The sequence below is a fragment of the Cygnus olor genome, chromosome 4, assembly GCF_009769625.2.
Source record: "Cygnus olor isolate bCygOlo1 chromosome 4, bCygOlo1.pri.v2, whole genome shotgun sequence".
Classification (NCBI taxonomy): Eukaryota; Metazoa; Chordata; class Aves; order Anseriformes; family Anatidae; genus Cygnus; species Cygnus olor.
In genome coordinates this window covers 28,565,697-28,581,839 of record NC_049172.1, presented here as the reverse complement: position 1 = coordinate 28,581,839, position 16,143 = coordinate 28,565,697, and the positions used below count along the sequence as shown (strand labels likewise).

At 39.1% G+C, this 16,143-nt stretch overlaps 1 protein-coding gene across 9 annotated transcripts in view; it reads right to left on the bottom strand.

Moving 5' to 3' along the window:
• Positions 1 to 16,143, bottom strand: part of MARCHF1 (membrane associated ring-CH-type finger 1) — a 236,410-nt gene that overhangs the window by 13,293 nt on the left and 206,974 nt on the right. For all 9 annotated transcript variants that reach the window (XM_040554929.1, XM_040554927.1, XM_040554928.1 and 6 more), the window contains one exon: positions 12,882 to 13,062. In XM_040554929.1, coding sequence (XP_040410863.1) covers positions 12,882 to 13,062 — 181 coding nt within the window. The remainder of the gene's footprint in view (positions 1 to 12,881; positions 13,063 to 16,143) is intronic.

The following is a 16,143-nucleotide window of genomic DNA, read 5'->3' as shown; positions in this document are numbered from 1 at the left end:
CCCCCGGAGTCCTTACTGTTGGCAGCTATACAAAGGCAGGCTGGAAATCACCACAGGCACAGATGGTTTAATATCCTGCAAACGCAGGAGCAACCACACGAACGACATTACGCTCCACGGAACAGGTGTGCTAGCATCTAACTGCCACGAGACCTTTCTACACAGCAACGTGTGCGTGGCCCAGGAAGAAAGCTTGCACCGTGCTCTGCAGACCACTGGAGGGCGGTGGATGACCGCGTACCTGCTGCAGAAGTTCCCAGCAAAGAGCCGGAGCGGACCAAGCGCCGGGCTCCTGCGCTGCACCGCCCGGAGGTCTGTTAGCGCCTTGGAAGTGGCAGCTGGAAAACCGCAGCCCGGTCTAGATGTCTACCTTGTGCTTTCTTTTTGTTTCTTACAGACTGCCTTGCTCGGAAAGGGGAACGGTTTCTGATTTCATAACCTGCCCTCGCAATTACAAAACGCAGTCATGAGTCTTCTGGGAGAGAGAGAGGGCAGATTTGAACAGGCTGCTCATAGGCGAGGAACATCTAAATCATATGCTGCCAACCACTTCCCCTTCCTGTAACATGGTCTGAGAAAATAGCTGATACTTATTTTAAAGGACCAAATTTGCCTCCCCACATGGGCCATCTAGTAAAAGCTTGGTTAATCAATATGCAACAAATAAATCTGGATATTTTTAGTACCCTCTGAAAATGGATCGTCTGAGGGTCTGAAAGCGCTGCTTTGTATCCTCGAGCTACCAGCACAGCTTTTCTTCTTACAGACTGAAGTAGGTCCATGGTTTTAGCTCTGTCCTGCACATTAAGCTTTCTACAAACTGGTTTCAGGGTGCCCTGGCACAGAAGCAAAAGCTTGGTGCTGTTCACACACCACAGAATTGCACCCCGCAAGCTCTGCCACTTGCCCTCCTTTCCCCCACCTTCAGACTGCAGATTTACTTTTTGCGTCCCCATGTTGACTCCTGCTAGGGGGAACCCCTCACGTTGGACACAAAGTTTTGTCTACACAGACTTCCTGAAGCAACTCCTCACCTACAGCAGGTTTGCAGATGCACACGTTTACCACATCAGGTCTGCCTCCTGCAGAGGCTCGTGACTGAAGATGCCAAATCAAAGGTGAAGTTAATGGGCTGCTTTGCCACAGAGTGAATGCTTGTGCTTTTAGCTCCCAGGTATTCTTAGGAACCCTTGTTTTAAAAAAAATGCCACGTAAGGAGGCTTGACAGGGCAATCTGGAGTGGGCATTACACTGCTCATACTAAGTATTTCTCCTGTTCTGACTTTTTTCTCTGTCTCCATTACTTAAGCGAAGAAATGAGAATGAACATAATGTAAACAGCACCAGCAGCTGGAAGGATCTCCTCCTGTTCTCACTTAGAGCTAAAGTCATGCAACACTTTCTGAATTCTGTCTATATACAAGGAAAGACTTTGAGCCAACCTCTATCTTGAAATCATCACGCAAAACGAAGGCTAAAATTATTTACCAGGGGCTGTTGTAGAAACTGCATTCTGCACACAGCCTCGAAATGCACAGAAAAGCATCTTTCTTATCTCAAAACAGGCCTGAAGGATCTAGCCAGAGCTTTTGAAAAAAGCTCCTAAGGAGCTGGAGCAGCAGATGATGAAGTGAGCTGAGCAGGGAAGATACGTCAGTAGTCTGAACGTGTAGCTCAGAGTTATTTATTGTCTGTGGTGTGCGGAGGATTTTTTGGTCACTTGTTGCAGCACTAATTGGCGCAGGCTCCACAGCGAACTGCTCACTGCTATCAACCTACCAGCTGGAGGAAAGCAGCTGCAACGGTAGTTTGCAGGAATGGGATCTGTGCAGTGGGTGGAGGAGGAAGAAATAGCAGTAATGAAAGACAACGGGGTTCCCCACGTCAGGAGACAGAAATAGCCTCATGCAAACCTGAAGTATTGATCAGAGATGAGACTTAAATCCTTGCAATTTAAGGAAAAGCATTTTGGGCCACGCTGTGCCATCTAAACAACACGTGGCTACAGTCTGTACCCGAGGGACTGCCTCCTAAAGAAGGAGAAAGCGTGCCTCGCTGCATCCTGTCCCGAGAGGAGAGGTGCCTGTCATGCAGTCAAAGGGCACGTACCGGGTTTGCTGGCTAAAAGGGAAGGGTCTGGGCCACGAAACCTCCTTGTTCTTTTCCCCAGGCACACCCAGAGCACGTGCAAAGAGGAAGAACCGAGCAGGTTCAATAAAACAGAAACACATTTGTGATGGCCTTTTGCCAAGATACATCCCAGAAAAGAAACTCTTCTAAAGACCAGATTTAGAACCCTGTCACTGACAACAAAAATAAATATATAATTAAAAAAAAAAAAAATCATGTCACATGTTGTATCATACAGCCATATCTATGTGCAACCTTTCCTTGCCCTGCTTAGCTCATCAGATGAACTACTACAGATCTTTCTCTGCCTGATATTTACATAAAATCTGTTTCCGTACCTACATGACACTAAACAAACTTGGATGCAATTCAAATTACTGTGTTGGTATTTGAAACACCTACTAAAAAAAAGTTTAAGCCTGAACAGTGTGTGATATGCATGTCTAGACTATTAAAAGAACTACGTAACAAAAGATGTCACTTTGATAAACACTTTGAGATTGTCATCTGCAGAGAACTAGTAATTTGGTGTTATCAAAATCAAGACAGCATTATATTTATTTTCAAAGTGACAGCTAAAAGCTGGACTTGAGTGATGTAATCAGTATGCGCATTTCACAAACTCATGGAAACTTTAACTGTCTATGTCATCAATTATCAGACCCTTAAAAATTGCAACATAGGAGTATTAAGCAATTTGAGAGGATCATTTCTAAAATGAAGTAGCTGTTTTTCCAATCTGGAAGTACTATTGAGACTACTTGTCATTTACCAGCTAGAAGAACTTCAGTACCTGCATCCTAATCATTCCAATGCAAACTAAATAAAGAAGTGCTACTCTGTGCAAACACAGGAGTTGCCAGACCTCATGTCCCTCTTATACAATGTTCTGCCTCAGACAGAGGCCAGCACCAGGTGCTTCAGAGAAATCTGCAAGAAACCCCACAGCAAATAATTAGAGGATAAACTCTCTATATTGGGAGCTTCTTCCCAGCTCCCATCTGCTAGGAATTAGTTTACATCACTATACAGAATGCAAAAAGTATTCTCCGAAGTATTTACTTTCCAAGATTCCTCTTTGAATGCTTGAACAGTAAGCAACTCTTTGTTCAGTAGAGGTGTACATGATCAGCCTCTGCTACTATCATAAGCTTCTCTTCTACGATTCTTTTCCTCCACAGTCACTATGCAGCACATATATTAAAATCACAGCCCAGGCCTCAAAAAACTAAAGAAAAAAAAAAAAAGAAAAAAGCACAGTCTAACTACTATGGTACAAAGCATGGATCATAATTCTGTTTCAAAGTCAGTTATAGGCTCAGTGTTCATTTTCCAACCAAAGCAGGTGGGGATACTGCATTTTGTGGTATGCACTCTGTGGGCAGTCGAAGAACAGCTGTGACGCTGCTGGACTGGAGATGGACTGTGCCAGGGTCAAAGCAACCACAGGTCCTTCCTCCGCTAGAGCAGCCATCACAAACCACCTCTCAACAGCTGGTGGCAGAGTCTTTGTTTCTGAACACCAAGTAGCATGGGCTCTCTTTGCACATCTGAGTGTATTTTGGCAATGGGTGGGGACAGAAAGCTAGGGTAGCAAGGCAGAAATAGGAAAAGGAGAGAAATTAGAGAGAGAAGAGGATAGCAACATCCCATTACATACTATTATATGCCTCTACATCTCCTTCAGTTTTGTCCAATTACAAGAAAATTCTCTGAAGAATTTTCATTTTCTCATCTTCATTATGTTCCTTTAGGCACATAGTTAAAATATATGATCATAGCTTTGTTAAGAGTCTTTACCTGAACCACCTTCTCTTCAGCATTCATTATACTGCTTAATTTCCTCAGTATCTAATTGTCTAGCCTGCTGAGAATTATCATGAAACATGCATTTCAAAATTAGAGCTGATGAAATAAAACTGGTGACACATGAAAAGCTAAGTCAACAAATACGCTTTTTCTTTAGCTGTAGTTGTAAATGATATACAGTCTCCTCCAGAAGTTACAACAGAATATTAGTTATTCCACCTTCCACCTAGAAAATATTTTCCTAAATATTTTCCTAAATTTGCCTTCTCTTAGTGCAAGCATGAAAATTTGCTTTACTGCCTTGTACTAAATGTGCTTGGCCTTTTTTGGTTGCAGATCATGTCCTTGATTCTTACACTCGATACATTAGTAATTTAAACACTCTTTCCACTATATGAAATTCCTTAGAGTTCTAATTTGTACCTTACAGAATAAAAACCTAAAATCATTTACCTGCAGAATCTACCGTGTGACCTATCTACAGAAGCACGCACTAAATCTCTACAGTCTGAGGCCCTTCAGCATCATGTGTGGAATGGAGAGGAGTACAGCAGAAAGCAGATGAAGGAGGGGTACAAAGGTGACTTCAGATGTGAAGGAGTCTTGTGAGGAAAGCAGTACAACTGACTGGAATCAGAAAGTAGCCATAGTCAAAAACCACTGAACCAAGTGCAGCCACTTAGTTGTGTTGGGTGAATCTCAAGAACATCTTGCCTGTCTTTCATCTCAATTGCTGTCCTGCACTTATATAGATCAAATAGACTTTTACCAATTCTTTCTTTCCTCCTCTACCACCCACTAAATTAATAGTACCAATGGTCCTGAACAACAAGGTGGGGTTTTTTGCGTGTCACGTCATTATTTTATTCCTCAAGTTGTTAGAGCAACTGACCTACGCTGCAAGGAAAATGTAACTCAACTTCTGAGCTTCCTTTAACCACATCGGTCTGAATCACTGCAAACATGTGGCTTGGTTTAAATGCCCTTTTACACCAAAAGCCAAGTATTGTTAAATATATTTTTGTTTAACCACATCTAGACATATCTTATTTTTGCAACTACATATACCCTATATGTCTTGTGTGCCTGATTTGCCATATTACCATATCCCCAAGAATTAAAAAAAAAAAGAACCTGATGTGCTTAGTTATCTATAAATATGACTTTGGCAAGAATACCACTGATTTCCAAATGAATAGCTACAGTTACCTTCTCTGCCTTTTAGTTTTCCCACATGATACACACTTTTGATCCAATCACATAAAAATGAAATAGAGGAAATTTGTGCGGAGGAAAAGCTACGGTAATTAACACAAAACTATAGCCTAGTGCTCTGGCACTCTGACCTGAGGGAAGCTATTCATTCTGAAAGACCTCCACCAAATGCCATACATCCCAATTTTGTTGCATACAAATTGGAACAGATGAATAAAGATCTAAATTCCTGAAGGAAAAGGCTCCTCTTTCAAGTAATTTAATAAAATGCCACAGGAATAAAATTAAATTAACAGTAAAAATCATAAGTTTAGGGAATAAACTATGACAATTATCCCATTTGATCATAATTTTGATCAAGTACCCACTGCTACATTCAAGAGAATTCATTTCTGCACGCATTCCAGCAATAGGCAAGCATCAGCTTGTGAACTAAAACTCAGAGCAGATCCTTCTCACATCAACAGTTCTCACGCAAAATAAATATGATGCAAATAACCACTGTAGAATTTGTATGTATTAGTTATGTGAGAGATTAATAGACACATTAATCAGATCATGAAGAGCAGCCTGATCCCATTAGAGCTGGTAAAATCTCTAGCTTCAAAATTAAATAGTAGAAACAGTTTGGTTTCTTTACAAAAGCCCATGAATAGCAATGGATAGTTTAGGTCAGCCCTTGGGTTGATTATGTTCTTTACGTTTTATATTACTAACTATACATCATTTTATGTCTGAACACCATTCCATCTACATTTTCTTTAGCTGCAAAGCCAGTATCGAGGGATTCTCTTCACTATTTCCAGTGCCTCAGCTAACCCGACCCTCCTCTGTTATGAACTGTTCGTGAAGCCAAGCTATAAAAATGAAACACTGAAATGACTGAAATTAAAAAAGGAAAAGCAGACCCCAATTACTTAAAAAATAACTAAGAAGCTGGCAAACTGCAGGATGGAATAGTATCCTCTAAGTAAAATGGACACAAAATCTTCTGATTCAAGTTGCATCTCTAAAAAAAATCAGACCAAAACTGTTAATTTCAGCTTCAGAAAGCACAGAAGAATTTGTACCTCACAGAGCTCATGTTCGTGGTTGTGTGCAGTAGTTGGTAACACCACTAATACCTACAGCTGGACAACAAATACCTACAGCTGAACTCCTGAATTTCCTTTGCTTTTGTAAGTGCTACTGAGCAGCAGAAGCAGCAAATCTGGTTACCAGCAGCTAATTAGAAGAAGAAACAGTTTTTGTTTCATTTTCTGGTGTAGGATTGTTTGTTTGCTTCTTAAAAAGATGCTGCATGTGAGGGGGTCCCAGCAAAGTCTCGCAGAATGATGGCTTTTTGCAAGTCTAAGGGTACACTATGATGGTTTCAAGGTACAAGGCACCAGAGGTCAGCCTCTCTAGTCAGAAGTTCATGGGATCGGGAACAGCTGTGTGAGTAAAAGCTGCGCTGAATGGAAAAGAAAGAAATAAGGAGATGCAAAGCTAGCCCAAATTCTACAACTATAAGAAAGCTATACTTTATGATCCTTCTTACAGCACAAAATGCAAGACAACTTCACTCTACGAACTACAGCATGCTCCCTATATACAGATTAATTAGCAATAAGGCTCTATTACTTTCTTTCACATTACAAATACAATTGTCTGAACAAAGTAGTTCCTCGCATCCTCAAGGCATCACAATGGGATATAAATGCTATAGAATTATTTTAACCTTAAAAGCTTTAATATACACATCCTCCCCTGAGCACAGAGTTCCTCACTATGATGACATGATAGCCAATACCAAAGTAATAGCTTTGTGCCTTTGTGCATACTGGTGAAGTATCTGACCTCACATATTACAAGGACTGATGTGAGGCTGGCAATGTGTTGAGACAGTTTACTCTAAGAAAGAAAACACTGGAGCAGGTTGCCTTGACGACACTGTGCAGCTACGCCAGAAATCAAAAGGAAATGTAGGATCTTCTGCTATGTTAAGGACTGCAAAGTATTCACCAAATTGGGTTAAAAGAGAGCTAATCCCACAGCAAGTCAGTGTTACCTGACCTACACAATATTAGCTATCACTTCTTATCATAAGCCTTATTAGAAAACTGATGTAAAAGCCAGACGGTTCAGACTTTGCAGCACAGGGCAATCAGAAGCAAACAGCCAGCTATACAGTAATGACTGCTCAAAGTTTCATTTTTTTCCTCAGAGGCTGCAGGTCACTTCTGGTTCTGAGAGTCTGCTCTGGGGGCAGGAGCGGTTTCTAATGGTGATCGGTTTTGATTTCACAAAGACGTCTCTGCAGGCTACATCACTGAGCAGTCACCACCACATTCCTAAATGAGGAGTGTAAATACCAATTCTCCAAGTGCAGCTAGCATTTAACCAAAAATAAATCAACAACACATATTTTGCCCTCACTGAAGTTATCACACGTACCGCCAGATTTTATCAAATAAAGATTTATCCACAAAGCATCCAGTTCTGAACAAGTTCCTCTGGGCAGACATATTTCTTCAGATTTACTGTTTTTATAGGATTGCACCGAGCACATGGAAGGGAGCTGAATCTGGCTCTCACACATTAGAAAAGAGCTCTAACAACCGCATTTAGAGTAATGCCAGTGACAACTGTTTTGTAAAAAAAGGCACCCTACACAGTTTTAACTTGAATAGAGAGAGCAGAAGCAGATGTGTCCCTGCTACATACAGCATGAAGCATCAAGTCAGGAGAGAAATGGGACCTAAAGATTCACTTTAGTCTTCCCTTTTCTCCATCTCAGCTCTCAGAGCAGAATTCTAATTATCTGTGGCTTCCATAGGTGATTAACCTTTCATTAAGGAGCCTGTGGAATTACTGATTTCTCTGCCTTAAAGTTGGGCATTACCCAGCACCACGAAACGCCTGTTGGCTCAAACCCTAAATCCTAATTGGTTATACAGCTCCTCCTTCTGACCTGATGGTCTTGTTGCAAACAGAACATCTCTAACCTATTGCATTAAAACAAAACACTTGCTATAGTGAACACATACCTACAGCTGGGACATAACCCTTGAATCCTGTATGGGAGTCAGAGCTGGCAAGCTGGTAATTTATAAAATAAATGGTACCAAATGGAGAAGGAGCATTCCTTCCTTCTTGCCTAATGACAGCAGCTGGGGACATGAGAAGTTACAGAGTTCAGGGGTGTAAAAGCCAAAGAGACACACCTTTTAGTAGATTCAGAAGTGCTATTTATCGGTACGCAAACAATACAGAATGTAGGAGGAGCAAACATTGAGAAGACATATATACGCTCTCAAAATAAACAGGAAGATAAGGTTTCTTTCATTATCAGTATTTGTACACTGGCTTTTCTTCTGTTTAATTTAACAGAAACGTAACACTCCATCCTAAAAGAACACTTTTTAAAAGGGGTAGATTCAGATACCCTCTCAATCAGAAACACAATGATTATTAACTGTTAGATAGTGCTTCCCTAAACAAACAAACAAACAAAGAAAAAATGACTTTTTCTTTCTTAATGATGAAGAGTAACTGCACGGTAACAATGCAATATCACTTTTGCGTCACATAAATGCAACACTATTTGTAAATCATTTCAAAAGTAAAACAAAATCAGGAGAGGAAAGAGACATATCTGACACCAAAGAATAATCTCTCAGGATAAGACATCAAAGGAAAACATCTCATCAGATACCAGAAGTCCTAAATGGACAGCAAAATTCAAATTGAAAAAGGATTTACAAGTACAGCAAGACACAGGAGAAATCTGCATTTGAAGGTATTTCTGCATTTTTAGTGCCTTAATCCATTTCATACTCACAGCATTTTGATGCAGTTCCTGTCTCTACTATGCTTCAAATACCAAATTCAAGAGAATGAAATGCAGGTACCACTTTATCAGGATTACATCCTTTTTAATGAAGAAGTGATTTGCTCAGGATGAAGCTATTACCTGAGAGAGCTCAATAAGAAACTGACACAAGCTTATTGTCACTTTGTAATTCCCTGCTTGATAAATAAGGTTACTTTACAAAGAAAAAATTCTGCACTACACACTGCAAATGCTGAAAGGTAAAGCTACAAACAAAACCATATTATTTATAGTGATGGATAGTCATAATGGAGACCAGGAGAAATAAAACAGATACACTAAGCAATGCTTAATATTTAATCTCTTAATTTGTATTTAGCCAAGTAATTATTCCTCCTTAAATACACGAAACTCTTGCACTGCCTGTTGATCATTACTTAAAAAGATTACTTCAATGCAAAGACTCACTAAAACGATTAACCTAAGTTTTATTTGATGTCTGATGCTTTCAGGGATTCTGTAATTAAATTACTGGTGCATATTTGCACAAAGCTATTGATTTTAATAGAGGTATCTTGAATTATGTTAACCTAGTATGCTGCACATTGTCACTTTTGGGTGCTAGCAGCCATATGACATGATATTCAAAAATGATTATGCTATAAATCCCTAGACTTTGATTAAAAAAATGGTTAGGAAACAATGAGGGTGCATGAAACACTGAGGCATGCATAAAGATGGTAATTCGCCAGTTGAATCAAGATAGTTTTGTTTTATTGTGAAATCCTGCTTTTGTGATACTTCACAAACAAAATTATAGTTATCTGTAATTAAATTCTGTGGTATGTAATCTTTCCCTTCAGCAGACCAGCAGTTGAAGTGTTACAAAGATATTATGATGAATTTCATCATAATGAAGCAACATATAATCACGAACCAAACTCCATAATCTCACATCATAAGTAAGGTAAGATTTAAAAATCAAAACTGGCTGGGAGATGTGACCCTTTCACTTGTAGAATGCCACTTCAAACCCAGGTCTGATGGCCATTGAAAATGCTTCTTCTGGAGCTGGTGAGAAACTTTCACTTTAGCGGAAATTAAAATTAAATCCTTCCCTACACACACAATTTTTTTATTTTTTTATTTTTAATAAAATGGTATTCTTTTGGAATTGGATAGGTAGTCTCCTGTTGGATATAAATCTGTAGTCTCTTATCAAGGAAACAAAATTCCCCAAAAATAAGTCCCTTTTTTCTTTTTTTGGTCTTTTTTATTTATTTTTTACTTTTTTTGCTGTTTCCACTCAGCATATGGTAAAGTTGACAGGAGATAATAGCTGGCACTGCCCGTAATGTCTCTGCCATTAAGACCAGAGAATTCCTCATTTTCTATCCTTTTGAGATTTGTGGATTTTTAAATTACTGCTACCAAGCTGGACTTGTGCTGGTGACTCAAGGCTCTCAGGGTCTAGTATACAACCAAGCCTTAGCACAACCTAACACTCTCAAGAAAGTCTCAAGAGTCATTTTCAGATCCTGTAACAAGAAGACAGGATTGTGGAGAGCTTCAGGTTTATGACCTGCCTGTCTCACTCCACTCTGGTCTCCGGTAACCAGTCTTCAGAAAATCAGAACTCCTTGGAAATGCCCCACAGCTGAGGTTCTGGGCTCCCAGGCTCCTCTTCTTGCATAAAGAACCAGCAAGGAACTCGATGGTGCTTCATTGGATCTTTGCATTTTTTTGCAAAAATGCAAGGCTTCTGTCAAAAGCATTTTAAATGATTTTTATAGAAGATGTTTTGTTGGAAAGTTACCAGGGAACTGTGCTTACTTGGCAAGTCTCTTAATGATCTCTTTCCTCCCTTACCTTGTCTTTGCTACAGCTCTCAAAATGCTTGGTTATAAAAGAGCTCCTCATAAACTGGATAGTGTTTCATAAATCTGAGAAAGACGGTGATGATAGTGTATACACTTACTGAGGATGATACATTCAGTTTAATATAACATAAGAAAAGTGTCACGTTTGAAAGCCATAAATGTAAATAACATAAACAATTTTAACTTTGAAAACTTTGAAAAAAGTTTCCTATTCTTGGTTTCTGAAATGGGTGCAAATCATAAGACATGATCTGTAATTACATGCTGGTTCCATACTGTATTAAAAAATATTTTTTGGCAGTGCATTGAAGAGGGAGGACGTGGCCAGATTTTTACTATCAGTGAGATAAGCTACAGTGCTGTCTTGAGCAGAAACAAATACATCCTCTTTGAAAGAAGAGGCTCATCTTTGCTGTGCTGGAAATCAAAAACATACCTGAGAAGCAATGATAAGAAACGGCTAAAGAAAAGAATACGTTGTTAATCATTCAATTAAAAAATGACAGACTTGCAGGAATGACATAACCACTCTAAATCCATCAGTATTCCACTAAATTCTTTCCAAGAAAAAAAAAAGTTAAAGTGGCTACTTCTGATATCAACAGTTATGCACATTATTCACTCCTTTTCACCTTGGATGCTATAAATTGTATTTCCAGATTTTTAAAGACACACTATTATCTAACACAATCAGGAAAAGGCTTTTGCTTAAAATATCTGCATGTTCTCTTAGGGAAAGTAGCAAGTGTATTTGTTAGGTGAAAGGTTAAAGCAAATTCTGTTGAAACAGAAAAATGGAAAGAAAAGATGCTACAGGCAGGGGATTTTATACAATTACCTTCTTCCTGTCACATTATCTAAAGTTTATCTGTTATTACTAAAAATTGAGACAATATAATTAAGTTTTTAGTTATCAGGTTTTTATTTACATCTGTTTCAATTGCTAGTCTACCTGGCAAGATCTACCAGGCACTTGAGAACTGTCCTTTCTTATCGCAGGCTTTGCTCGTCAAATCAGAACCAACTTTCTCCAACTGTTGTTTATCATCAGAGACTTACTAGATAATTTCTCCGGATGAGAAATGAACAGGAATTCTATTTGCTCTTCTTTTCAGAACTGCTACCAGTGGAAGGCTGACAAAACCAAAATGTCTTTTGCCATCAAAACACCATTATATATGCACGTACTAGCTGTAAGCTAGTAGTGTCTACATGTTTTTCAAAGCATCTTGCATTGAAATTTATTTTAAATCAAAACTCACCATGTTCTAGATTGACTCAAACTTCAACGATGCAACAAAATCCAAAGTGGATGAGAGCATTTTTAGAGAAAATCTAGAGGAGAAATTATTCGCTCCAAACAAAACAAAACCCACATATGCTTAATAAACTCTTTACTTTCTCTATACTGACAACCCTTGTACCATTAAATTGATTTATCCTGGAAAACAGATGATGAGTGCAGATAACATACATTTGACTTTCAGGATGCAAGGTCGCCCTGTAGTTTAGATTCCATTAACTAATCTTAATGTGCAAGTGATTAATTTGCCCACAAGTGTAACAGTTAGAACAGATGCAGCTAAAATGACTGTCTGTGTTATTTCATAATTGCCATTTCCACAGTAGCATAAGCATCCTTCTCAACTAAAAGTTATGGGCTCAACTAAGAGTTACTGGGTGAGCTGGCCTGTGTTATTCAGGAACAAAATGTGAGGAGCAAGATTTCCTTCTGGCTTAAAAATAGGCAGATCAGCCAATAACAAAAGGCAGAAGATAAAAATTCTAAACGCAAAAAAACTATTTTTTGTGCATTTACACTGCATGCACACCAAAAGGGATTCTATTCAAAACACTCTCCTCCTGTAAATTAACTAACCTAAATATAGAAAAAAGATTTCTGGGGCTGATTTAATAACAGCAAGTACAAAGCCATTTTGGACAGGTAGATGTTTCTTTAAATGTGCTAGTACTTTGTGCAGCCATTCCAGCCATTTGACATTTAGGTGTAATTAAATTCAAAAGCACCATACCTTCCGAAGAGGTTTGAGCTTGGTCTCCATTATAAAGTCGTACTTGCAGAGTTCACAACAGCGTGTGTCTGAGCTCTTAATCCACTGGTGCAGGCAGGCCTGATGAACAAAGCGTAGGGTCCCTGTGCAGCGACACGGTGTGATGAGGGGACTTTCATCATCTCCCTCACAGTGACAGATCCTGACAGGAAGGACAGCAACAGCTCGTGAGGGAACTTTCCAGACACTGCTTTTTTATTTTCAGACTTGACATTTGTGAAACACAAGGTACACAACCTTTCAGATTAAGGCCCAGGAACATACTCCTTGTTCCCTTCTGCCACTCAGTAATTTGTCTTCATTTAGCTATTTCCCTTTGAACTTTCTATGTGGGCTGAAGGTGAATTAATACAAATAATACTGTTTTCCCTTTTATGCATGGCAAAACCTCTAAGACAAATATCTGTCGTCTTACAGTTAGGGCTAAGTAGTTCTTGGTCTGTAAGTAATGACAAGAAAATAATCAAAGTCAGCAGAATCTAATGACAAACTGAAAATATCCAGCATGGAAAGTACAAAAAGGTTCTAAGATACCTCTTGGCAGTTACACAGTTAAAAGGACTAGAGAACACTTTTGAGTACTCTGGAGCAATGCATACAGCACACATACACACATGCACACACTTTCTCGGAGGCAGGTATCAAAAAGACATGGTCCTTTCTCATTCTTCATTGCCCCTTTGAAGTAGATATCTGCCTTATCTGGGAAAACAAAAACTACAGCTGTAAGCAGACCCTAAGACAGATGCTGGTTCCAGAACTGTCATTACCATGTAGTGGGATACAAAGCTTTTCACATTGCAGTTTTGCATAAAATAATCAGTGTCCTAAGACCACAATCAGATGGCTTTCTTCTGTGACTTATGTCCAAATGTCTTAGTGATCTTCTTCCATTCCAGACTCCTGATCACATCAGGGAAACATTTGTTCATTGAAACCCAGGCCAGCTTTATCTGCAAGTATCTCTGTGAGGGCAGAGAAAGCTCAGCAGTAAGCAGAAGTAACCAAAAAACTTAAGTTAAGGAGGGTTCACTTAAACGAAGAGTAACTTCCTTCCATCAACACCTCACAAAAAAACATAACAAAACACCCAAGCCTTCATGAATGTCCAAAGACAGACTGGCATGTAAAGGAAGGGAAAAAAAAGCTGACGCTTGTAAAATGTTACTTCAAAACAGAGAAGTAATAACAACAGCACAGATCTGTGTGTCACGCAAACAAAACGTTCAGCTTAGAAACTGAGCACTTAGGAAAGGCACCCTCAGATACGTGCATGCAGAAGTGTCGGAACACGTCTGGTCTGAGGAACAGCTCTTCCCTTTACACAGAAAATTGCAGCCACATCGCTCCTGGGGTAGAAAAAGGGCCCTGTGGTGAGCCAGTCTTCCTAGCAGCCTGGCGAGGGAAGGAGGATCATGTTCTGCACCCCACAGGTGCAGCTGGCACTTAGGGCAGCCCAGCGAAAGACTGGCTACAGCACACACAGGCTGCCACGTCTACGAGCAGGAGGAGAGGGCCATCTCAGTGTCTAAATGAAAGATCTGTGGATCAAGAACAGCTGGTGTTCCTTCACAGCATAGCCTAGAGCCATGAGAAAACAAATCTACAATCACGGGAAAGCAGAACAAAGCTGCTTCGCCAGACGTGTAGCGAGAGAGAAAAAAAGCCAGCAAAAAAAAATGAATCTCTGGAAACCTGGTACACAAAAGCCAGGTTTTCAGTGTCTGCAGTGGTGCCCATATGCTCTTCAGCATCTTCTACCTCCATGGGAGCAGGGGGAGAAGAAAATACCCACAACTTCTATCTTGGACACCCTGTATTTGAGACAGACATTTTACAAGGACTCCATTTGCAGCCTTTTCTTTACTAATCCGGCCAAGCTAGACATGTCAGTCAGTGGCTTAGTTCTTATGTAGAAACTTGCTGCATGCTGTTTTCTTCTTGAACCTACAGCTTAAGTAAAACGAAATGTTCAAAACACTGAATAGTTATTTCTCTAACAAATGCATTCCCAGCTGAGAGTTAACACAAAAAACATTTTCTTTTTAAATTAAAGCTATTTCCCAAAGGAAAGCTAGTATTCTCTGTTCATTTAAATTCAAGCTATACATAATTTATTTTACAGGCTTAGCATTTACACTGTTTAGAAATTAGACAACTAAACTAGGTGCCCAAGAGTCTTTTTTCTACTTTTACCAGAATTGTTTCAAATTATTTTAAGAGCTAAAATACAAGCCTAAAACTCCACTGGGATCTTCAAATAAAGTGACATTGCGAATCTGAAATGAATAGAAGTATTCTTCAGTAGAAATAGTTTTATTAAAAAAACAGTACATGAATTATATTTTCTATTTGTGCTTTTGTGGTACAGAAGTTATAAGCTAAATGCATAAATAACAGCTTGACATTAAGTATGTACATTATACAGAAGCTCCAACTAAATAATCTAATGACCTCTTCTAGTTTTCTAACCATGAAATATGTAATGAGGAGAAAAACTTCTAATGGAATTAAAGTCCAGAGAAAATAACCAAAGGCACGGTTTTCATTAGCTTGAATGCTCTTTGGTGCAATTCAGCTCTTCATTATTTGTTTATCCAGAAGAAATTAGCTTAGAAGGAATTTGTGGTACCTAAACTCAGAAACACAGTCTTTAAAGATACCTGGGTGCCCAATGGCTATTGAAGCAAATTGTTGGCTAGCTGTTTAATTTTTTTTTACAGACTTGGACCAGATAGCTTGTACTAACTTTCTTAGAATGACTACTGAAACAGAATTTCAAGTGTTTTTGCCCCTTGTTGTATTTACTTACCATGTATATCAAAATCATCACAAATCACAGAAAATAAACTGTAAAAAAATGGTTTTGAAAAATACGCTGTGCAAACAGAGCTGAGGTAAGGATACAAAACACAGGCTTATCTGAAGCATATCTAAACCAGGTGGGAGGCAGAGAACTTCAATTCTAGTCGCCTATTTTTGCATGATCACAGCTGTTCACAATTTTCACCCATGACACAGACACTTCAGAGGCCTGACCTCATCCTGAAAGTAACATTTGCTTACGTACTTCAGAAGTGAATTGAATGAAAAAAACCTCTCCACTACAAATCGAAAAATAAATAATAATAATAAAAAGCTAAATCTATAATGATTTATTTACAAGTTATAGCACTCCACTGATCATGGTTAATAGCTGCAGTTTTACCTGCTCAGACAGACC